The following is a 25102-nucleotide window of genomic DNA, read 5'->3' as shown; positions in this document are numbered from 1 at the left end:
GTCCTTCCCTTCAAAACTGAACTCTGACCTTGCACAAGCAAATCTCAATCTCACGCAATACACCGCGTCTACCATGCCATCCTACGAAGACTACAAGAATCTTATAATCAACTCTGAGTCACAAGCAAAATACATACCCAATCAGTCAGAAACCTTTCATTTGATCTCATCCCAGAGAAAATTCTAATACGCAACATATTCCTCACGCCGGTAGGAAATATACTCCTCGAACCATGGTAAAAACCATTGAGAAATCTTTGAAACCCATTTGCACATAACCAAGCTATCAGAACCGAATCTCTAACTCAACCCAGCCACGCTGGTCACCAAAACCCAAGAGCATTGCCACGAAACACCTGTGGAGACTAGCCACATCATAAGTACCCAAAAACCCGATTATATCCATTACTGTGCCAACCAACCTACCACCAAGTTATCCTATTTCTTCAAGTCCTTTCCAAATTGCCTTCAAATTGATACTTCTCCTTGCTGGAACACCACGATCCTTAGCCAAAATTCACCACACAAGAGACCCTAGTATAAAACCACAACGCCCTAAGGCCCATAAGACATTAACTCCTCTCTTAAGCACCCGAAAGCACCACAACCGCGACAGCCACTCTAAAGAGACCTTATGTGAACCTAAAATTGTTTCCTTCACCTTCTTGATACTAAAATGCATAATCTACAATGATATAAAAATGCCACAAGTCTCGACACCGTCCAATGTAAATATCAGATGCTAGCCATATACCAATCCGAAATTCCCAATTGCTACATATAATTCTTGAATCCATTAGAACCATTCTCGAGAGTCATCCAATTTGTTCAAATCCCGATTGCACCGCCCCAAACGGGCCAAACGGCTGGTGTCCCATTGGCATGATGACACCCAAAGGAGTAATCCCCACCTTAACGCGACCAAGCAAATTCCTACTCCATGCACACTACATCTTTCACGAATAACCACTCAATCATTCCATGATTCCCATATACCCATAGAGTGTAATATAGCCTGCATCCAGAAATCCCCTTACTCGAGTCATCCTCAATGTCAACCCCTGCAGTCATAGCTGATTCACCAGTATACCTCAAACTGAAACCAATACAACACTTGATCTTGCAATCAACTCGTCGATAGCAGACTCCCCCACTTGGCTCAAAGCCATAGATTAAAACACTCCATAATTCACAATACCCATACTCTATTACTGCCAGAATCCAGCACTGAAATTCAACTAAATCCTTCGTAAGCTCATGTAACACAAACCATATAATACCTCAAATCATCTGCAAATCTCGCATTCATCCTCGTGATAGTCAAGTCAATTGTTACAACCGATCCAAACTCAAATCGCACAATTATCATTCATTGGTAAAGGAGAACTCTCTATAAAACATCATAGGGATCACACAATCTCAGGACACATCACAGGAGATAACCCATCGGCTTGCCTCAAGCTGACATTTCTTTATACTCTCCCACAGTCACGACTACTAGGTAATCACTTAATCTTCTCGATTTTGAACACATCAACAAGATATGAGAATCTACTTCACTCAACAACTAAACAACATGAGAGATCCCTCAACACACCCATAACTCGAGACCATACGCCAAATCAAGACAGAAATCAGACACCCCATAGTCCTTGCTAGATCTCAAGTACACTCTTCTCGTCACATTCGAACAATCTGAACACATCTCGCAGTTACATCATACTCACCACATAGTCATCCAATCATAAATTCCACCAATAGGGACACCAACAGACCTATAAGTCCCAAATGCACGTGCTCACACAATTGAAATCTTCGTGCTCAAGCTACCATCAAAACCCGGCCTCAAGTCCTCCATACTGGCCCATCATCAGCACGCCAAAATCACATCTCGCACCTCAACCATGGAATCACAAGACGCCGGCACACATTCGATACAGAGTGCTCATGTGCGCATATGAATGCGAGGAAGGAATTCAAAGAGTTACGCTTCGAGCTGAATCAATGTCGCACGATAAGGAAAGAAAGATGGGAAGTATATTCTAAATGTCCTGTAGCCTCTCGAAGAAAAGTATAGACATCATCATACCGATCCGCAAGACTCTACTAGACACTTGCTCATGACTTGTAGAACCTATGAACCTAGAGCTCTCATACCACCTTGTCATGACCCAAAATCCAACTAGTCGTGATGGTACCTAACCCAACCCGCTAGGTAAGCCAATTATCAACTATCCAATTCCATTAACAATTATTAAAGCAGTTTAAGTAAGAAAAAACTTAATCTTATACATTCCCCAAGAACTGGTAGTACAAATCATGAGCTTCTAAGAATAGAGTATACAAAGTTGGTATGAAATAAATACATCATCTGTTTGAAAAGTACATAAACAGAGTTTTATGAATCTAAGGCTACCATGAACAAGAGGCACATACAATAGGAACGCAGGTACATCTTCAAATCTGGCAACCATCGAGTACAGCAACAACAACAACCAACATCTACACGCAATGTGCAGAAGTGTAGTATCAGTACAACCGACCTCATGTACTGAGTAAGTAACAAACCTAACCTTAGGTTAAAACTAGTGACGAGCATTTACCAAATTCGGGTCCAAAACCAATAGTCCACCACAGTCCATAACAACGTAAAGTAAATAATACAAGAAGTATTTCAGAGGTAAAATGCTCGGCTAAATCATAATTTCCAAAAATAGTTCTTCCTTTCAAGTACATCAGTGAAACCCAAAATCGTTTACCGAAGTTGCCAAAAATATGAATAAGTTTGAAAACAATAATTTTCCCAAAATTCTTTCAATAATAAATGAGATGTTTCATTTTATTTCCAGATAACCCATGTAAAAACAAATGCATCACTATGCCCATCTGTCAACATGTGTGAGAAATCATGAATGATGTGATACTGTACAGCATGAGAAAAATACATCTTTATGCATGTATGTCATGTGTGCATGTCAATGCGATGCAACTCAGTGATAAAATCATATGCATACTCTCAGGGTATCATTTCACTCAGTCCTCCCAGTCACTCAGTCCTCACAGTCACTTAATCCTCACAGTCACTCAGTTCTCCCAATCACTCGGAACTCGCACTTGGCACTCGGCACTCGTACTCGCACTCAGTAGGTACCTGCACTCACTGGAGGTGTTCAGACTCCGGAAGGGCTCCTTCAGCCCAAGCGCTATAATCTGCATGGACAACTCACGTGCTGCACGGACAACTCACGTGCTATAATAAAATCTGGATCCGCACGGATAACTCTCTTGCTGCACGAATAACTCACGTGCTATAATAATATCTGGATCCGCACGGACAACTCACGTGCTATAATAAGCCAATCTGGCCTACTGCAGCGTGCAGCCCGATCCCATAATTATCCTCACAATCAATCCCTCGGCCTCACTCAATCATCAATCTCTCCAGTCTCTCGGGCTCACAATATCATGAAAATGGCCCGAAAATGATGATATGATGTATCAATAAATAACAACAGATACTGAGATATGATATGCAATGAAATGAATATGAATGAGTATGAATTTTCAATTTAAAACAAATAATTCATAGCAATATGACCTTTGTGCGTCCCAATAATGCTGGCACATAGCCTCAACATGATTTTCAATATGATTCTCAGCTCAAATTCCTTTAACATATGACAATACAAGGAAAATGCCAAGATTCGTTTACTATAAAATTCCATGGAAACAATTATGTCACAATTTCCATAGTGCACGCCCACACGCCCATCACCTAGCATGTGCGTCACCTCCCAACAATTCACATAATACATGTATTCAGGGTTCATACCCTCAGCTCCAAGATTAGAAGAGTTACTTACCTCGAACAAGCCAATACCAATGCTGAGCAAGCTAAGCGATGCTCCAAATATGCCATCTCGCGCGTTCCGACCTCCGAACGGCTCAAAACTAACCAAAAACAACTCAAATCTATCTCCAAACATCCTGAATCTAGCCACAAGCAGTTCAATACAATCAATATAGGCTAAAGGAATTAATTCCACAAGAAAAATACGGAATTATAGCCAAAATACGAAATCGGCCCAAACCCGACCCCTGGGCCCATATCTTGAAATCCGACAAAAGTCACAAAATCCGAAAACTCATTCACTCACGAGCCCAACCATACCAAATTCATCAAAGTCTGACACCAATTGGTCATTCAAATCCTCAAAACCAACTCTCCAAATCCCTAGCCTCAAATCCCCAATTTACACCTCAAAAACACTCTATCTTGGTAGGAAATCAGTGGGGAAACATAATTATTGAAGAAAAATGAAGACAAGGAACTTACCTCAAGAATCCCACTTGAAAAGCTCTCTCAAAATATCTAAAATCCGAGCTCAAAATGATGAAATGAAGCCAAAAATCTCGTACTCCGCTGATATAGGTTCTGCCCAGTCACTTTCGCACCTGCGGAGCTTGGGCTCGTACTTGCGCGCCCGCTGGTGCGAAAAATCTAGGCGCACCTGCGAAAATGATTAACTTCGGCTGCTTCCACTCCTGCGACTCATGGTCCACATCTGCGTTATCGCAGGTGCGGAAAAACCATCGCACATGCGACCCCTGCTGGTCTCCACCCTTTCCGCACATGCGCTCAACCTGCCGCACCTGTGGCAACGCATCTGCGGTCCCCTCTCCGCAGGTATGGTGACACCAGTAGCTCTCAGACTTCAGCAAGTTCTCAATTTACATTCACAGTCCGTTAACCGCCCAAAATCAACCCGAGGCCCCCCGGGACCTTAACCAAACATACCAACAAGTCTTATAATATCATACGAACTTAATCGAATCTTCAAATCACCTCCAATAACATCGAAAACACAAACTATACCCGGATTCAAGCCTAAGAAACTTCAAAATTTCCAAATTCTACAAACGATGCCAAAACCTATCAAATCACGTCCGATTGACCTCAAATTTTGCACACAAGTCACATTCAATGTTACAGACCTTCTCCAACTTTCGGAATCAGAATCCGACCCCGATATCAAAAAGTCAACTCCCGGGTCAAACTTTCCAAAAATTCAACTTTCGTCATTTCTAGCCTAATTCCACTACGGACCTCCAAAAAGTTTTTCGGACATGCTCCGAAGTCCAAAATTACCATACGGAGTTATTGGAATCATCAAAATTCAATTTCGAGGTTGTTTACACAAGTGAATATCCTATCAACTTTTCCAACTTAAGTTTCAACAATGAAATTCTTTCTTCCAATTCGATTCCGAATAATCTGAAAGTCAAACCCGATGATTCACACAAGTAAAAATATATCATACGGAGCTACCCATACCCTCAAACAACCGAGCGAAGTGTAAATACTCAAAACGACCGGTCGGGTCGTTACAGTTCTGTATTGAATTTGTTAAAAGTATTATTATTTACTCTGTAAATCCCCATTCTTTACTATTTAAATTGAAGGGAAATATGATTTCTAAAATAATAAAATGAGAACCCAATTAAGTAATTATTGTTGGCTTGCCTGACAGTGGTGTCCGGCGCCATCACGGCCCTTATGGATTTTGGGTCGTGACAACATGGTATCATAGCACTAGGTTCACTTAGGTCTCACGAGTCATAAGCGAGTATAGTAGAGTCTTGCAGATCGATACGGAGACGTCTGTACTTATCTTCGAGAGGTTACAAGGCTGTTAGGAGAACTTCCCTTCTTGATTCCTCATCGTGTGAATTGATTCTTTTGAGGCTTGTACCTTTATTTCTTTCCTATTCAATCTTATACGATGATAAGCACTTGTTATAGATTGGGAATCGAGGAATTGTCATGGTACTATAGAGGTTGTGCAGGATGTCTTTGCCTGCGTGTTTGATTGGGCTATTACTGTCGCCTTGCAGAAGGTCGCCATGTCATTTCAGCTCAGCATCAGTGCTTCCTATGGTTTTGGGATTTGGCATTAATTGTTATGACGATTCATACATTGTTATTGCACCATGTTTGTGTAATGGTAGGATGCCTCTCTATGCGTCAAGGCAATAGGACTAAGAATGTTCAGGTTGGATTGATGGAGTGAGGAGACTTGGTATTGTTGAGTGTGGTGGAATCTTCATCTGAGATGTGGTGTCATCATCCTTGATTGAATGTGTTAAGTTTATCGGTGTTATGGCCTTCTTCAAATCGCCTTTGGGGCAGAGTATTGTGAATGGTATCGGGGAAGCGGCTGTCAGATATCATAAGTGTGTTGTGGTTCAGAATCGAATCGGTAATCCTAATGTTGATGGCTCGAGAAGGATGATCTTCGAAGAGGGTTAGAGTGGTAGCGATCTATTGGTTCAAAGTGCTATAGATATGGATTTAATTTACGTCCATAATTGGGTATTTATGAGGAAGCACATGTGGGAGGTGTCTTACGGTGGTTCAACTTCTAGAAGGCCAAGTGTAAGAAAACAGGAGTCGAGTATTGCTTAAAGGAGGAGGGTTTGACCAAAGTGGGAGAGTGGCAGAGTAGTATATGGGTTTTGTAGTAGGATAGCCACACGCCTTGGGGGAAGTTAGAGCAATTTGGGAACCGTGATGGGCAGTGACTAGGACCATGGATTTTATTTGGATGCAACATTACTTCGAGTTGGGAATGCATTGTTGGACTTTTAGCTGATGTCATTGGGGAAGGAGGAACCTTGGCGGGTCCCAGGGTTATGTAATTGTAGCTTTAAGCTGAGTGGGAGGGCCCCACCGTCTATGATTGGATTGTGTAGTTGTCAACTTGTGCGGTTTCTAGTTATCGGTGTATTGGCGGGTTATCATGAATAAAGAAAGAGAACATCAGTGGTAATTTAAACAAAGGATTTGAGGAATGTGTGCTGTAATTGGCCTTATCGATTCATGTTTAGGTTTTGGGAAGACTCAGAGTTTATGCTTCGTGGGGATGTGATGTACAAGGTAAAGGAATTTAGTCGGTTGCTTCTTAGACGGGGTGTACCTATGCTAGCAGGGCCTTGGAGTTGATTATATTTGGGACCGAGTAAGAGTGGGTGACTCTCAACAACGGTCCTAGTGGATTTAAAAGTTAAAGTGTGGTACCTAAGGATTTTGAGCCAGTAGTATGGTTAAGTATTTGAGCTTTTGCAGTGGATTATGAAAGGTGGCTTAGAGTGTTCTAAATTATCATCGGTCTGCGGTGTGGCATTTGAGGAATGGGAGAAAATAACTTCGTATTCATGGAGGGATTTTCAGAATGGGTGTACCAGTTGAAGATGAGAATATGCGCATAAGGAGGGTATGAGATGGTTCGTGGGTTTTGGAGACAACGTGGTCTCGTGAAATAAGGTCACTCGGGATGAGTGCGGATTTGGGTTCATGATGTTTTGAATGGGGCTATTATGATTCCTAAGGCAAGTCCAGAGTAAATTAGAAGAAGTCAGATTCGGTTAGCTATGGTTGAATTGGCATGATGGTGGCAATGATTCCTTTAACGTGTTGAGTTATACATGTGATTTATGGCGATACATGCGAGGTTTAACGGCTGCCGTAATTGATTTTATTTGGAAGCATTCGAGTATTATGGCATGTTATGTGTAGATGGATCTCAGGAGAATTATGGTGGTTTAGACCACCACTCGAGGTTTGTATTTTCTGCGATTAAGGGAATTCAGTCACATGTGGCAATGGTTCTCCTGAAATGAGTTAAGTGAAAAGTTTCCATATGATGAAGTGTGTACCCTATTGGTGGTTCGGGAGTTATGATGAAATTCTTGTACTCTTGTGTATTGGTATGTTAGGCACAGTGAGCTGCATGGGAATTGGAAGTTGAGGATCAAGGTTGCAGTTGATGTCGACAAAAATGTCACGAGCTCAGATAAGCGGGGAAGAATCCAGATGTTTAGAGTAAGCTGGTATTGTCCTTAGCGTCACCTGAGATCGGTGTCCTGGGCAAGAGGCTTTGTATACTGATTTGCGGCTTCTTGATTTTGCTTTACAGCATAAGTGTGACCGGTGGTATAGATGTGCAGACTTGTTACCTAGTGCGAAGGGTCGTGGGAGTGTATCCCACGGGAAGATTGCATAAGTGTAACATGTATTCACCTGATTGATTAAAGGTTGGAACCAAGTATGGAGATTTGGTACTATCGCTAATGTGAGAATTTATGCCTGAAGGGCGCTCGGTTCATTTGGTTGTGGAATGTGGAAGTTTGTTCCAGATTTGATAGTTGTTCTTATGTGTCGTGAATAGGTCATTGTGAGTCCTTGAGAGGCTATTTATCCAAGCATGGTATGATCAGAATCGGTTTGAGGTCCGTGGATGGATCTAAATGTGAATGTGGGCTCTATATCAGGCCGGATGTGCTCATCTCGGCATAGCGTTGTTTTCGGAAGGGTCTTCGGGCCTTGATGTTATTTCTGTCGTCAGCTATTCCATGTAATCTATATTATACCAAGTGGGTTGTGAGGTAATTTGATTATTCGCACTCGTATTGAGACCCCGTATGGTTTGTGGTATTATGTGAGCAGGATGGCTCTCGAGATGCAGGTCATATATCGCACCTTAGTGGTGCTTGGGTTTTGTAGCGTGTGACGTTACCAGTCTCCCTATGATTTGTATTAAGCACTTGGCGTGCTTATGGTTGATATTCGGGCATTTTGTATGTATGAGCGTTACGGCTCGATGTGTGTTTTCTTTAGATTATTATGTGTGGGTCGGGTGGCACACCGCCACGGGTATCATGGTTGGATCGGGTTGCACGCCGCAATAGTATCATGTGTGGATCGGGTTGCACGCCGCAACAATGTGTTATTGAGTACAGTTTCCCATATCTATTATTGCGTATTTTGCTTCTCATTTCCTGAGGAAGGTTCATAACATCCTTTCGGTTGTTTAATTAGTTACGTGGGTTGAGTAGTTCTTTCCAGAGTTTGTTTTTCCTTATGTATCGCCTTCGAATCTGTAGCTTGTTGGCACATTGTGGCATCATACGAGGTTTTTGGCAGTGTCTGAGGTGGCTTACTGCCTGAGCAGCTTGTACTGGGTGAGACGAGATTATTGGACCGGGGATCAGTGCGATCAGATTTATATGAAGCATATTAAAGAGTAAATATTGTTATTCAGTCCAAAATGAGGTAATGGTTCTTGTCGGGAGGACAGACTCCATAAATTGTGATTCGGCAAGTGGTTATGAGTTCTACACATCTTCTCTGTCGTGGCAGTATTGCAAGAGTTGGAACAGGACTTATATGGGTCATGAGGTGTGTTGTGAGCATCGGATTCGTGGGATTTAGGCTATTGTTATCAGGGGATGTTATTATGGTTATGTGAATTATGCGGTGCATGGTGTGGATTCCGCGAAGGTATGCAAACATGTATTGGTGCATTGTGTAGTGATTAATACGGTATTCGTATGTACCAGGTCATACCTGGTAGAGGATTTCAGATGTTGGAATTTGGCTCTAAGGCTTATTTGACTAGATAAAAGCGAGGAGTTTTTCAGGTTTGCTCGAGCAAATGTGCTCAACTGGGTTACGGTAGCACGAGTAGGTGAACGAGGTGTTAAACAGCGATTTCAGACAACTCCAGAGAAGTTCTTAGCACGTTCGCGGACGAACATATATTTAAGCGGGAGAGAATGTAACGACCCGACCGATCGTTTTGAGCTCTACCGTGTCATTCAGCGGTTTGATATCCTGAGCAGCTTCACTTCAGGTATTATGACTTATGCGTATGGTCGGAATTGAATTTCGGGAAGTTCGGAGTTAGTTTGGGAAGAAAATTTTGATTTCGGAAGCTTTAAGTTGGAAGAATTGACTAAGGTTTGATTTTTGAGTAAACGACCTTGAAATCGGGATTTGAAAGGTTCCAACAGGTTCGTATGATGATTTTGGACCTAGGCGTATGTCCGGTTTGGGTTTTGGATGACCCGGGAACGTTTCGGCTCCAATTGTGGAAGTTGGCATTTTGGAAGGATTTCATAAATTTGGGATGGAGTTCATTTCAATGCTATCGATGTCTGTTTGGGATTCTGAGTCTGGGAATAGATCCATATGGTGATTCTGGTATTGGGAACACATCCGGATGTGGATTTGGAGGTCCGTAGGTCATTTCAGGGTCATTTGGCGAAAGTTGGAAATTTGATAATTTTGAGAAGTTTGACTGGGAGTGGACTTCTAGATATTGGGTTCGGATTCTGATTCCGGAAGTTGGAGTAGGTCTGTAATGTCAATTATGACTTGTGTGCAAAATTTGAGGCCAATCGGACATGATTTGATAGGTTTCGGCATTGATTGTAGAAGTTTGGAATTTCAAAGTTCATTAAGTTTGAAATGGAGGGTGATTCATAGTTTCGATGTTATTAGGCGTGATTTGAGGCCTCGACTAAGTTCGAAATGTATTTTGGAACGTGTTGGTATATTTGGTTGAGGTCCCGAGGACCTCGGGTGGATTTCGGACGGTAAACGGATCGAGTTTGGACTTGGGAAGAACAACTTAAGCTTCTAGCTTCTAGTGAAAACGCACCTTCACAGAGGTAGCCACAGGTGCGAGCTCGCAAGTGCAAGCTATGAGCCGCAGAAGCGAAAGAGTGAGGGCAAGCCAGCCACCGCAGGTGGAGAAGTTTGGGTGCACCTGCGTGACCGCAGGTGCGAGGGCAGTAGTCGCAGAAGTGGATGGGCTCGCAGAAGCGGACCCTTTTTGTCCGCAGATGCGGAGCATGGCCAGGTAAGGGAAATGCGCACCTGCGAGGGTTTTGTCGCAGGTGCAGGACCGCAGATACGGCCAAGTCACTGCAGGTGCGAAAATCGCCTGGGCAGTGAGTTATTTTTTAAAGACGGGATTTGGCCATTTTCCTCCACTTTTCATTTGGTTGGGCGATTTTTGAAGCTCTTGGAAGGGAGATTTTCGTCATCTATGTCAAGGTAAGTGATTCCCACCTATTGCAAGTTAAATACTTGGATTATATATGGATTTAGACTTGAAAATTTGTAGAAATTTAGGATTTTGGTAGAAAACCTAGAAATGGATATTTTTGGATTTTGACCATAGATTTGGGCATGAAATTGAGAATAAATTATATATTTGAGCTCGTAATGCTATGGGTAGTGTTTATCTTCGAACATTTTCGGAATCCGGGCGCGTGGGCCCGAGGTGATTTTTATCGACTTTTCGAGCGGAGTTGAAAATTGTTATAAATTGATTAATTATGAATATTAGAGTATATTTTGATTGGGTTGCATCTTATTTGACTAGTTTTGGATCGGCGGGCATCGGTTTGAGGTGTTAGAGGGGATTTGGAGCCGGTTATAAAATTTCGGAGCGAGGTAAGTCTCTTGTCTAACTCTGTGAGTGGGAAATTACCCCTAGGAGTTGTATTTGGATGTGTGCTACTTGTTGTGGGGGCTACATACGTGCGAGGTGACGAGAGCCTGTACGTAGATATATTCATGTTATTGTCCCGGTAGGATTAGGTTCACATCATGCTATAGCTGTATTATTTGAGCTGTCTCTCATATTAAATTCCTCCGTTTTACATTACTACTTGAGACTAGACTTGTTATTGTAGAGACTTCACGAGTTCACATTTAGTCACCAAACAACTTTACTCCTCATACGGCATGTTTCTGTGATATATTTATATACTTCATTGAAAGGTTTTTGTTAAAGAAATTACAACTCACACGTTTATTCGTGAGTGGGGTCAAGGACCCGTCAAAGCTTCTTACTCTTATGGGATCGGGTCGTTCGCCTCGGCAAGAATTTGTATTTCACTTCTTATGGGATTGGGTCGTACACCTCGGCAGGGTTTATGTACCACACTCTCATGGGAGCGAGCCGTTCTCCTCGGCAGGTTAAATAGATGCATCTATGGTTCGCGTCGTTCGACCCTCGGCAGTGCACAGTTTTATTATTATGTTGGATCGGGCTATACGCCTCGGCATTTTCTATATCATATCCTCATGGAATCGTGCGTAATATTTGGCAAGAAACTAGAGTATCTGTAAGTTTTCCCGATTTGGGTTATAAAAATCTATCTGATGAGATCCACTATATTCGTATATATGCTCCGGTTAAGGAGGGAAAATTCCAAATGGAGAGCTCGAGTTCCTCGTAAAGAGGGGTATTCGTACCATATAATTTATACTTGTTTATCTCATTGATTTATGCTACTTCATATTTACTTACCTCTTTACTGTACATGATATTATTGGATCACTAGTAAGTGTCGATGTCGACCCCTCGTTACTATTTCTCTGAGGTTAGGCTAGATACTTACTGGGTACATGTTGCTTACGTACTCATACTACACTTGCTGCATATTTTTGTGCAGGTACATATGTGACTAGTGACCTTGTGAGAGCAGAGACGTGTATGCATACGGGGACTTACGTAAGCTACATTCCACATTACGACCCGCAGCCGGCAGAGTCTCCTTCAGAGTATTTACTTTTTCCTGTCCAATTTATATTCCGGACAGCTGCTGTATTTTATTTTATATTCCTAGTTAATTATCATGCACTTGTGACATCGGGTTATTATGGGTTGTTCTGTATTGAATTTGTTAAAAGTATTATTATTTACTCTGTATATCCCCATTCTTTACTATTTAAATTGAAGGGAAATATGATTTAAAAAATAATAAAATGAGAACCCAATTAAGTAATTATTGTTGGCTTGCTTGACAGTGGTGTCTGGCGCCATCACGACCCTTATGGATTTTGGGTCATGACAAGTTAATCGATTGTAACATTCTGTACAAATGTCCAAATTATAAATGGTTTATCTTTCTAAAAATTAGAATCAAAGAGATACAACTTTCATTTTTTGATAATTGCAAGATTCCTTATAGATTGCGAGATATAAGCTTTCAAAATCAGCCTTGTGCATCAGAAATTTCTGGCGATGCACACTGCTAGGCAAACAAAAACTGCATTACCAGCCTTTAGTCAATCAATCATAACTTTCTGTACAAATGTCCAAATAATGAATGGTTTATCGTTCAGGAAACTAGAATCAAAGGTCTACAACTTTTATGTTTTGATAATTTCCAGATTACTTATAGATTACGAGATATAAGCTTCCAAAATCAGCTCTGCACATCCGAAATTTCGCACTCTGCTGTCAAAAACCAGCGGTTAAAAATAACCTAAAAATGGTCTGAAACCACTTCAAAACTCACCTGAGTCTCTCGAGATCCCTTCCTAATACACCAACAAGTCTCAAAATATATTATGGACCCTTGAGGTCTCAAATCACACATAACAACAGCGAAACTACAAACCGCGTGTCAATTCGGACTTATGAGTTTATAGAATTTCCAATTCTATAACTCGCGTCGAAACATGCCAAATCAATTCGGAATGAACTCAAATTTTGCATGTAAGTCATAAATGATATAATGGAGCTGTTCTAATTTTCAGAATCAAATTCTGACCCCAATATCAATAAAGTCAACTCCCGGTCAAACTTTTCAAAAAATCTTCTACTTTCCAACTTTCGCCAAAATGCGCCGAATTATCCTACAGACTTCCAAATCCAAATCCAAACATGCTCCTAAGTCCGAAATCACCATACAAAGCTATTGGAATCATCAAAATTCTATTTCGGGGACGTTTGCTCAAAAGTCAAATCTTCGGTCAAACTTTAGAAATTCAAGCTTTATAAAATCAAACCTTTTATGTTTTTCAAAAACTAACGGAAAACGTGCCTACGTACCTCGGAATAATTTTAAATTTTGTACATAAGTCATAAATATTGTTACAAAGTTGATCAAACTCTCAGAATCTAAATCGGGACCCGGTATCAACAAAAATCCAATTATGACCAAATTTAGGAATTCTTAAACCTTTAAATTTTTAGTTTCTGTTAAATGCCAATAATTTGAGTTAGGGACCTTCGAATTCGATTCTGGGCATACGCTCAAGTCTCAAATCATGATACGGACCTACCGAAACTTTCAAAATACTGATCCGGGTCTTTTGGCTCAAAACGTTGACCGAAGTCAACTTAGTTGAGTTTTAAAACTCTATTTCATATTTTAATCAATTTTTCATATAAAAACTTTCCGAAAAAATTTACGGATTATGCACGCAAGTCGAGGAATTTTGAATAGTGCTTTTCAAGATCTCAAAACACATAAATGAATATTTAAAATTAAAGATGACATATTGAGTCATCACATGAATGCTCGAAATATCAAAGGTGAATATGGACCTATTCACCTGTCATTTATACCACATAAGATGCATCTATGAGATGGTTACATATGCGATTATTATTAACTCACAACCTGGTGTTTGCGAGGTAACTTGCTCAATAATTTAGTTTAGACCATAACTTCCTGATTTTCTATTCAAGACAGTTCATCTTGATACGTTGGTTTACATCACAGTTGGCTTAACAAAATAATTTATTGAGTGCCTCCACTTAATATCTAAACTATTTCTTATGAGAACAAAGTTATCTATATCAGTTTGATATAGGTTATATACGAAAGCATATTACATTCTCCCCTTACAAGTGATTCATGGTCAGGAACTAAATAATTTCATCTTATTATTATTGATATACGGTGTATATTTTGATTAATACCATAATTCAAAAGGATGGATTTTCAAAGTTGAGGAAGCAAGTTAGTTTTTCTAATATGAGGGGAGACAGGATAAACAGTTGAGAAAAAGTTATGTGGAATGAATTATCATTTGTACATATTGATCCTCGAATAAGATAATATAAACTTGAAGTTCATAAAAAGATAATTCATTTGTAATATATTACAAAGCATGCCAGACGCATTTGCTGACCAAAAGAAAGTAATTATATTCTCACTGCAAATGCTCTTATTAGAATAAGTCCTAGAAGGACAAAGTATATGGTACGCTTAAAGTGTATAGATAAATCGGTTTCAAATAAAATTCTTGATAAAGAATATGAGCAAATGATCAAAATGTTCATAATAAGGAGGCAAGAGATCTAGATGATCACATGACATAACACTTCATAAAATCTCATGAGAGCTTCTGGTACCTGAAAATATGAATGAAGAGATTTCTATATTATGTCTTTATGAAAAAAATATTGGAACCGATATAAAATGTTTGTCGACGACATCCATAATAGCGCTAAGTATAGATGGGGATCTTAAGTCTGTCGAATACAGACACAAAAATATTGCCAAATGAAAGAGACACAATTCGAATAGAATTTGGTTTCATATGAAAAACATATCATTTTGGACATGTAGTTCAAACACTTGAAAGTATAAAATCAATGGTGTGTGCAATCACTTTTATCTATCTTATATGTCTGGCATGACATGAAAACTTGATATACATCTAAAGTCTATTTATATGGCTTATATGACTTAACTTATATGACAATCTCTGAACGCATATCGCTTAAAGCAAATACAATTCTTGATCCTGAAGTATTATATCCTAAGTGCAATTTATGCACATATATATCTTGTTATAACTATAAGCATGATAATGTGATAGCGAGAATTTTTTCCTCTATGGAGATATTGAAAAGTCCATTCCATAGGATTTTATGAAGACATTACATATCTATCAATAATGACGATTTCAAGGTGCAACATATTCATTCAAGTTAATATGGTTGATTTGTTATCAAATCTCTACCAACGATCTTTTAAAGATAGTATACAAGAGTGGAATGCGAAGGTTTAAAGATGTGAATTCATAATACGCGTTGTACTCTTTTTCCCTTAAAATGTTTTGTCTCACTCGGTTTTCCTTGCAAGGTTTTTAACGAGACAACCAAAAAGCGTATTTCTAAATATGTGTACTTTTTTTCCTTCTCTAAAATTTTTTTCCACTAAATTTTATTTTAGTTAAGGTTTTAACGAAGCACATTATTTGTTGAATAGACATTCAATGGGGAGTGTTATAAAATATAAATAGAATTGTATTTAATGTGAATGTCTATATTTTAGAGAGGTCTTAGAGTTTGTTACTTGGTGGCTAAGCCACTTTTTTCCTAAAAATAGAGAGGTTCTATTCCATTGTAATTGATCCCAATTTAATAATAACTCTCTCTCTCTCTCCCTACTTTGCAATACTCTTCTTTTTCTTTGATTGTTTTATAACAGTTTGAGTTAATTAATTGTTTAAGCAACTGTTGGGTTTCGTATATGTAAATTAGAATGAAATAGATTTGAACAAAGTAAAAATGTAAGCATATCCATATGACCAATGCTAAAGTACTTTTGGGGATTGCTTCGGATCATATTAACTATTAAGCTATACTAATAGTCAGTGAAAGTAGAAAGTCAGAGTTATATACTTTTGTGTACTAAATTCTCACAACTAAAAATTGCATGATTTGCTTTTTTAGTTTATATGATTTTTTATCGCTTTTAAGACAATAAGACATTATATAGTTACGTATAAATCTTTCATACTCGGGCAATGTAAGATCTAAAGGAGGGAAAAGGAAGTCAAGATCTTTATGTTATGCATATGCTGATAAGGACGTTAATCTCATTGTGCTGGATAATTCTCACAGCGAACAAAATATAAATGTGGTTGTTATGTTCGCATACAAAACCATGTTGTAATTGTGTATGATTTGCTTGCAGTTTTTATTGTAGTAGTTGTGTTGTATTTTCTTCATGTTATTCGTATATATTTAATTCCCTGCAATGTCAGTTATTTTGTTTAGAGTCTGGATGGGTTTCTAAGATAAATATGTAAAGAGAAATAAATATCATTTAGAAAATAATTTTAGTAGATATTTCCTATCAATTTGTTAACTGTGGAGATATTGACATGTCGGAGGGCGCATAAAGATCAACAAATAGATAAATGAGAGATAAATGGGTAGGCTATAATCCACTTATCACCCATTGGAGTTTGCTCTACTTGTGTCTATCTCTATCACACTAATTATCTTGCAACTGTCCTTAATAAGTTTGAAAATGCAAATGGTTTTCTAAATAACGAACTACTTAATTATCTATTTAATTAATTTACATTCATATTTAGCCTAAGATTAATTACTTAAGTCCAAAAGGTAAACCGTTTTGATACGAACTTTCAAAAATGCCTAACATCCTCCATTTAGAATTAATTGACCCTTACTTAGAATCTCATATGTTAACTAAACCTTAATTGGAGTTAACTTTATACAATATTTTATTTGATTTAGGTGTATTAATAAGCTTACGGTCGCCAAACATATTTGTAAGCACCTATTTTTTTACTATATTTGAATTTTTATCACCTTCTACTATGTAAATATTTTTAGAAATTTAATATATATATTTTTAGCTTTGTTACAATTTTTTTATATAGGGTAAAAATTAATAATAATTTAAAAGTTCAATTATTAATATTAGTATTATTTTTATTTTTATTTTTATCTTTATTTTTAAATAAAATGAATTATAAAAAAAGAAAATAAATAAAAAATTATTATTATTTTTTTATTTTTTAAAAAAATTGCGGATGGGAATTAAAAAAATAGTAAAAGTAGAAATATAAAATTAAAAAGTAAAAGTAAAAGTAGGTAGAAATTGTTTAATAAACAAAAAAATGGAAAATTAAAAAAAATAAAGTAAAAGAATGTGAAAATTTTAAAAAATAAAAAGTAAAATAAAGTTGGAATTAAATTATAAAAGTAAGGGTATCTGATTTTTTTTTTAATAAAAGTAAAAGTAAGTAGAAATTTAAAAAAAGAAAAGTAAAATAAGTGGAAAATAAAAATATAAAAAAAAAGTATAAAAGTGGGAATTTAAATATAATAAAATTTTAAAAAGTAAGAAATTAAAAAATAAAAGTAAAGAAAAGTGGACAATTATTTTTCATTTTTTTAAAAAAAAATGAGAAGTGTGAATTCTTTTTAATTAAAAAATTAAAAAAAAAATCTGAAAAAATTTCGAAATGTTTTCTATAAATAGAAGAGAAATGTGAGGAGAAAAGGGAGAGAATAAAAAAAAATAGAGGAGAGAAAAAAAATAGGGAGGAAGGAATTGAGAGAAATTTATTTTCTTCTTCTAGGATAAGGAAATTTCTACTCGTGTCATTCTTTCTTCGTCTTTCTTTCGAAAAATCCAGCAAAATCAACCCCCTAAAAAATAGCTTTAAACCCAGCAAAAACAAGCCACTAAATCACCGATTTTGCAAGGTCGATCGGGGTTGCAAGTCGCGATTTTTTGTTCGAGATTTCGTGGCCGGTGAAAGCTCCAGTCAACACTCGTCGAATTGTTTAGCGCTCTTGTAATTTCAACTCTGTTAATTTATATCAAAGGTCCGTTATTTTCCTTTCTCCACTGATTATAATTGTCCATTTACCTTCTTGTCTATTGGTGTGATTATTGGGTAGCATGAAGTAGTAGTTCACTCTATTGATATTTGGATCATTTGAATCTGATTGTTTCCTTGTTCATATGTTTATTGGACCATGATGTTAATTTTAGAGTTGCAAAGTTTTATTTTGAGTTGATTTAACCGGATAAAGGGTCTATTGAATCACTGTAATTTAGCTTGTTTACTAATTTTGTTCATGAGATTATGGTGTCATTAGTTTTGTTTAAGAAATATACAGAATATGGGATAATGTGATGGATAATTTGCTTGGGCCACGATTTGTTTCCAAGGAAATTGGTTTTTGGGTTGTTGGAGAAGAAAAGATTTTGGGCCAAAAGATTTAGTCTCATCATGCCCAAAGTAATAAATAACATAGATGGCCCATCTTTCTCTAAACTAGCTCACTTTTCTATAAATAATAAATTCAATTCTTCCACAAATAATTACATACCTCATGACCTTACAATAATCTCAAAATTAGTAATTGAATAGCATTCGAACATCGTAGCTTGTTTTAGGCGCGATTAATAATAAATCATCGTGATTGTGGGTACGGTTCTCGTGGCATGGTCACGATACGTAATCCCCAATTCGAGTGTGCGTTTCATGTGACTCGACCACAACTTCAAACAATAATAAATAAAATTAAACACGTTGTATATTGCGGGTGTGTTTCACGTGACGCGATTTGCGATGTGTATAAACAACGAGTGTACGACAACGTAACTCGTCTCATATTAATTCCATAAAAGTTTAAAATGCAGTAATATAATAAAATCGGCAAAAGGAATAAAAATGCACATATAGGTTTAAAACATATATTAAATCAGATAAGTAGGCCAATTATTAATAGTTGAGCGACCGTGCTAAAATCACGGAACTCGGGAGTGCCTCACACCTTCTCTCGGGTTAACAGAATTCCTTACCCGGTCTTCTGTGTTCGCAGACCATAAATAAGAGTCAATTTTCCTCGATTTGGGATTCTAAAATAAATCGGTGACTTGGGACACCATAAATTATTCCAAGTGGCGACTCTGAATAAATAAATAATCCAATTTTGAACAATGTCACATAAATTGAAAAAACTCTCTATCCTCTATCCCCTCGGGAAAAAGGAGGTGTGACAATATTAAAAGATCTTTAAATTTATTTTATAAAAAACATAAAATAATGAGATAAAAAAATACAGAACTTTGATCTAGTGGTAAGAGCTTAACGTGTGATATATAGGTTTTTGTACATCACAATTTCAAACTTTGCCATAGTCAAAAGCATAATATTTAAGTGGAGAAAAGTATAGGGACGAGCTTATTAACCTCCGAGTTTTAAACCTTGTGCCACTTGCCCTGAGAATTTCTCAGTTAGAAAAATGAGACACAAAAATCTTGTTTTCTTATATATGAATCAAACAAGGCAAAACGAAATAGCTAATTCAGAGATATCGAGTCAAAATTAGAAAATAAAATCGTCAAAAACGAGGGTACATAGACAAGGAAAAATTAAAATTGAAGAGGAAGATAAATTTATCATTTAAAATTTTTTATTAATAATAATTACATAAATTATATGTTATATATTGTAATATACTTAAAAAATTTGGGGGGGAAGGCAATGGCTTAAATTGCCCTACCCTTCAGCCGCCCCACGAGTACGTTTAAATATTTAATCAAATATTATGAAATTGTAGATATTTATTAATGTGAAATATCTTGTAATAAGTATTTTAAAATAATATCATAAAATATTAGTTAGATACATGTTACACAGTAAGTAAATTATATGCGTGTAGATATTTAATAAGTCAATTAGTAAACTGATACAGAAGCAGTGCGAGATAGTAATAAACAAAGAAACACAGGAAAGTAAGTAATATCCAAAAAAGCAAATCCACATAAAACAGTTAAAGACATGAAGCAAAACGTCAATTCCTGTAAAAATTCCTATTGCTGTTTTTACTCCTATTCTCTAGGGAAAACAAAAAGTGGAGACAATCCGCTCAACTGGAAATCACGACAAAATCATTTCTTCTTCAGCTCTTTGACAAAGGGCTCCAGCAACGAGAGAAAGTCTTTCCTGCCATAATTATAGATGTTAGCACTTAATAGTAAGAGATGATAGCCAAGTACTTTTGCCAGTCTTACCTGCCCTTAAGGTTAGATCCGATATTGAACCAATGACGGATCGTACCTTTGGCGAGGACATTTTCACTATAGAGACACCTTACAATTATAGGAAATACACCCTCGCGTTCATCATCAAAACACCGGTCTTGTACTTTGTACATGAGTTTCCTTTTAAGCTTTTTTGTAGTGCATACCATAATCAGCACATCCTTCCATGTTTTCACCTGCAAAGTGAGAAAAAGGAAAGAAGCGGAAAAAAAGGAAAAAGAAAAAGTTATAAGCAATTGAACTCAAAAACTACAAAAGCGTAGAAGTAACTAACATAACAAAAGTGTAGAAGTAACTAAACTTGAACTCAAAAAGTGAGGGAAATCAATACTTGGCAATGGGCAAAAGCCACACATTCTCGTGGATCCGCAGGCCACTGAACAGCATGAATGATATCATCCCATAAAAATGCGACAACCTTCTCATCTTTCCAGTTAGAATCTTTGAAATGTTGCTTCAAAGTTCTTATCAATTCAGAAGCATTTTCTTTTGCTGTTAAAGCAGCTTTAATCTCCTCTACCTTCTCCCTAATTATGTTTGTCCAATCGTACTGCAAAGGCTCGGTCTCACTGAAATGGTCATAGTTTAGTTTGCTGACCGGATCAAATTGAAGTATCTTAATTCTTAATTGTATTTCATGAGTTCAAGTTTGATAAGTAATGCAATAAGCAAAATAAGATAGCCATCAGTAAGTAATGCACCTAATCTGGATAACTGAACAGATAGAGAGCTTAAGGGTTCAAGTTAATGGAAAATGAAACTGGAGATTAATTAGATCTCGACAGATTTTTCTGCGTGAAAGCCACTTAGTGAACGCCATTTTCGGTCAATATCCAAATGAAGATGTCAAAATGCTTTATATGTAAATCATCAGCTTTAAATAGTATGTAGCAGTATCATTTAATAGAATTTAGAAATACTGCACGTGTTCAAGAAAAGAGATTCTCAAAGAAGAAGAATACCAGAAAGATGAAACAATCAGTAGTAAGAAAACACAGAATCTTGCGAGGAAATTTTAAATGCAAAAGATAAAAGTATTTGAAACCGTCACAGCAGTGAGATAGACTTATCAGGATAGGAAACAAGGTAGATTGCAGACCTTCGTGATAGTAAAGTTGTTCAGAAAATTCTAGTTACCTATTTTTCTCTTGAAGCTAAATATATGTTACTTAGAAAATGCTAAGGATCTGTTAAGGTTCACTTTGTTTTTGTCGAATGGTTTACTAGAAGAGGAGCAGATAAGGCTCATAAGACAAAAGTGATCTGTAAAAGGAGCCGCACAACTCAAGTTACAGAGTAATTAAGGAGGAAAAGGCAAGGAAGCTAAAACAAAAATGAACAATCTACAATGAATGAATTGAAAAAAGAAGAAATGTTAATTTCATTGATGAATTGAAAAAAGGAGATGATGAAGGTCTTTCAAATGATAACTGTCTTAACTTCCCTAACGGGGAAATTAAATTAGGTTGGCCTAGAAATGAGGTTTTATTTGTCAGAAAAATTACGCAAAGTAAATTCTGAAAAATTTCACACTGAAACTGTAAAGTCATGAGCGTTCTTGTGAATCATAAGGAGCTGCTGCAGAAAGATGCACCTCACAACAACAAGATCAAATATGTCGTTTGTTGTGACTTGTGAGATTGTTGTCAAGGTATACACATTGTACAAGAGAGATGCATATGAATGCTGCGTGTAGGGAAATGATAGATGTCAAAGGGACTTGAGTTATCGTGTAAGGTTCAAGGAGGGTCAAAATTTGAAGCGTCGTGGTTATAATAGACATTGATTGGACCGTGGCCTGGTATGACATGAAAAGTACATCAGAGAGTCTTGTGCTGAGGATGTTTTCCTAGGTTTTCCAGGAAACGAGAGAGACTGTTGCAAAGTCAACTGTGGAGTCAGAGCTCATTGTTTCCACACAATCAGTAAAACAAGCCTAATGGCTACACAAACTCATGCTTAATCTGCACATTGTGCAAAACAAAAGAAATGAGGTGTTTATGGACAACCAAAAAAGGGAATACAAATGAGATAAAAAAGGCCATCATTTGGGCAAACAACTATCTTCACCACACCACAATCTTCTTGAAACAATTGATGTATAGTGTGCACTAATCGTGGCTTCAAAGCCAATAAAGATCCAAATATGTAGAAACTGGAAGGAAAATTAAACCCCAACCAAGCAATACATCATATTCTATAATTAATAAAAGGAAGTTGTTTAATTCTCTAAACAAAGCAATATATCATCAGACGAACATCAGTTTGAGGTATGATTTGTAGGTAATCTTTGCTATAATTCAGACAGAATCAGAGGGCGAGGCTTCGCGCCTTAGTTCGCCGTCGAAAATGGTGAAATTGGGGCGGGGAGCAGATGATGACAATAAAATAAAAAATACCAATCTTTTCAAGTTATTGGTACTCACTTGGAATGTTCAGAGAGAGTCGGCTTTGCAAGAGCTTCCATGTTTATCGGTGTTGCAACATGCCTATGACGGGTCTGATATTTCTCCAATTCCCGGAAACGACCATTATCAAGTTCGTACAATATGCCAGAGGTCAAATCCCCAAAACCCTTGATATCTCTTTTCATTGCCTCGGCATGAGCTAGTTTTACGGACTTCCCCAGAACAAATTTAACTTTTTTTGTGGGCACAAACTCGTGGATCCAGATTATTGCATCTGTGTCCAATTGAGATAAAAAATATTGTCTGCCAGACAGACTACCCACGAACACCTTGATAATTTCTTCTTGATTTTTAAGTTTCCTCACCGATGCATTGTAGACTGACTCTAACTCGGGGAGCATCTCCGCTTTCTCCGCGCATTCATTTCTCTTTTTGGAAATTTGCTCCCCCAAATAGAGTTCAGAATTTTCCAACTCAGACACTTCCTTCTCAAGTGAGAGGAGACTGTGTTTCACTTTGTACAATTGGACCTCTTTATTCAGTGATTCGTCTCTTAACTTTTTATATTCCTTCACTCCCAATCTAATGTTATCCCAGGCAGACGACATCCTGCACATGAGAAACAGAGCAAAAGATTTATCTCAACCAAGTAAACAAATAAATCAATAGAACATTCACAGTAGTTAATGTAGTACGCATATTCCAAATATCTAATTCATGTTTTCCAATTTCATATGAGTATCTCAAATTTTGGGATAAAATTCAAACTCAAAGAAAGAAATCAATACGGCAGGAGTACAAAAATTCATCTCAACCAAGTAAATGAATAAATCAACACAACATTCACAAGAGTTAATTAAACTGGGTGAAAAAGAAGGAAGAGTAAGCAAAGCAGAAATGGACCTTAAGTGCAATACTCCTTTCTAATCTGGAAAGCAGCCGTTGACCCAGAACTTTGAACAAAAACTAGAGCAATAGGAACCGGAGCGACGAACGGGATACTCGTCACTGAAAGAGAAAACCTCAACACGAACAAAAGTAACCGCTGAACTACTCAATCGTTTCCCCTGTTGTGGTTGGCTTATGAACGATTGCAGTGAAAATGGGTTATTAATCCTGAGTCGAGTTGATGCTCACTACATGTTTGCTTCTACTCTTGTCTGTTTTATGGAAGAAAGTGGTTCACGTATGGTGGTTTTCTAGCGGTGTTTCTGCTTTGGGTCATTGGTTTTAGATGGAATTTTGCCCTGAAGCTGGTAAACGAGACTGGCTACTGGTGGAGTTTACATGACTGTTTGAAGGTGGTTTTCAGCTGGTTTTATGGAGGTGGATTTTGGAGCTCTGTTTATGGGCCATTTTGGGGTTGATTTTCACATGGTGTAAATAATGGAGATGTGCTGATGGTTTTATGGAATTTGGAAATTTTTTCGTGAAGAAGATGTTGTGTGTAGTACTGTGTGATTATGAAATGTGAAGTAGGGAGCAAGAAAAGTATAATAGAGAATATTTTTCTTCTCTGCAGAGATCTGCGTAGTGTAACGAATTTTGTTGGGTCCGCAAACAAAAAGAAAAGGAAGAAAATGAAAAAGAAACAAAAAAACATTGCCAAACAGAGCATGAACAAGTTTTGGGAGATAAACTTGAAACTTCTCTGTATTGACGAAAATGAATACCAGCTGAAATTCAAAGAGGAATAACCAAGGGCGTTTGGATAAATGTCAATTAGTTTTCTCTTATGTGGGTCAAAATACCACACGCTAGCCGGGTAATTAAAAAATAGTCCGCGTTTGTAAAATGAAACTGTATTATCCTTAGTAATCAAGTTTTAACTTAATTACATAAGCATATATAATTTATTAATTATATATAAATTAATATCCATTTATATTATGAATTGAATAGGAATCGATTGTTTCCCCATCCCTGCGCAATCTCTCTCTCTTTCTCTCTCCATCTCTCTCTTTCTCTCCTTATGTTTTTTACCTAATTTTTCTCTACTTTTTTATACTTTCTTTTTTCTAGAAAATTCATCAATGAATTTTAATTATTTAAATATAAAATTTTAACTTAGTAATTTTCTTTCGTGTTTCACAATTGGTATTCGAATTGAAATTATCAATCAATAAATTTTGAAGGTATTTGACTCTCCACCATTGACAACCATTAAAAAGTTTCGAATCTTTGAATTTGAATTTGAATTTTTAAAAACTATTATT

General features: G+C 37.2%; 1 protein-coding gene across 2 annotated transcripts; it reads right to left on the bottom strand.

Moving 5' to 3' along the window:
• Positions 1-20179: 20179 nt before the first annotated feature.
• LOC107785200 (uncharacterized) lies at positions 20180-24392 on the bottom strand. Of its 2 annotated transcripts, none has more exons than XM_016606441.2 (5): positions 23790-24392; positions 22905-23495; positions 20810-21047; positions 20449-20654; positions 20180-20380 (listed from the first exon to the last, which is right to left on the bottom strand). In XM_016606441.2, the coding sequence occupies exons 2-5, from the start codon at positions 23492-23494 to the stop codon at positions 20326-20328; spliced, it is 1089 nt and encodes a 362-aa protein (XP_016461927.1). In that variant the 5' UTR covers position 23495; positions 23790-24392; the 3' UTR covers positions 20180-20325. The 2 variants fall into 2 exon arrangements, with proteins under 2 accessions (XP_016461927.1, XP_016461926.1); XM_016606440.2 differs by having other exon boundaries at positions 20180-20375; positions 23790-24391.
• Positions 24393-25102: the final 710 nt, after the last annotated feature.

Source organism: Nicotiana tabacum, chromosome 2, assembly GCF_000715075.1.
Source record: "Nicotiana tabacum cultivar K326 chromosome 2, ASM71507v2, whole genome shotgun sequence".
NCBI classification, from domain to species: domain Eukaryota; kingdom Viridiplantae; phylum Streptophyta; class Magnoliopsida; order Solanales; family Solanaceae; genus Nicotiana; species Nicotiana tabacum.
The sequence above is the reverse complement of the archived record's forward strand: the minus strand, read 5'-3'. Positions and strand labels throughout refer to the sequence as shown.

Bases quoted from the DNA above. Each gene is read 5' to 3' on its own strand.
- LOC107785200 (XM_016606440.2), bottom strand. From the start codon at position 23,494: ATGTCGTCTGCCTGGGATAACATTAGATTGGGAGTGAAGGAATATAAA. The intron at 21,048-22,904 runs GTGAGTACCAAT...TGACCATTTCAG, and splicing joins ACTCTCTCTGAACATTCCAA to TGAGACCGAGCCTTTGCAGT. The intron at 20,376-20,448 runs GTAAGACTGGCA...ATGGCAGGAAAG, and splicing joins GGATCTAACCTTAAGGGCAG to ACTTTCTCTCGTTGCTGGAG.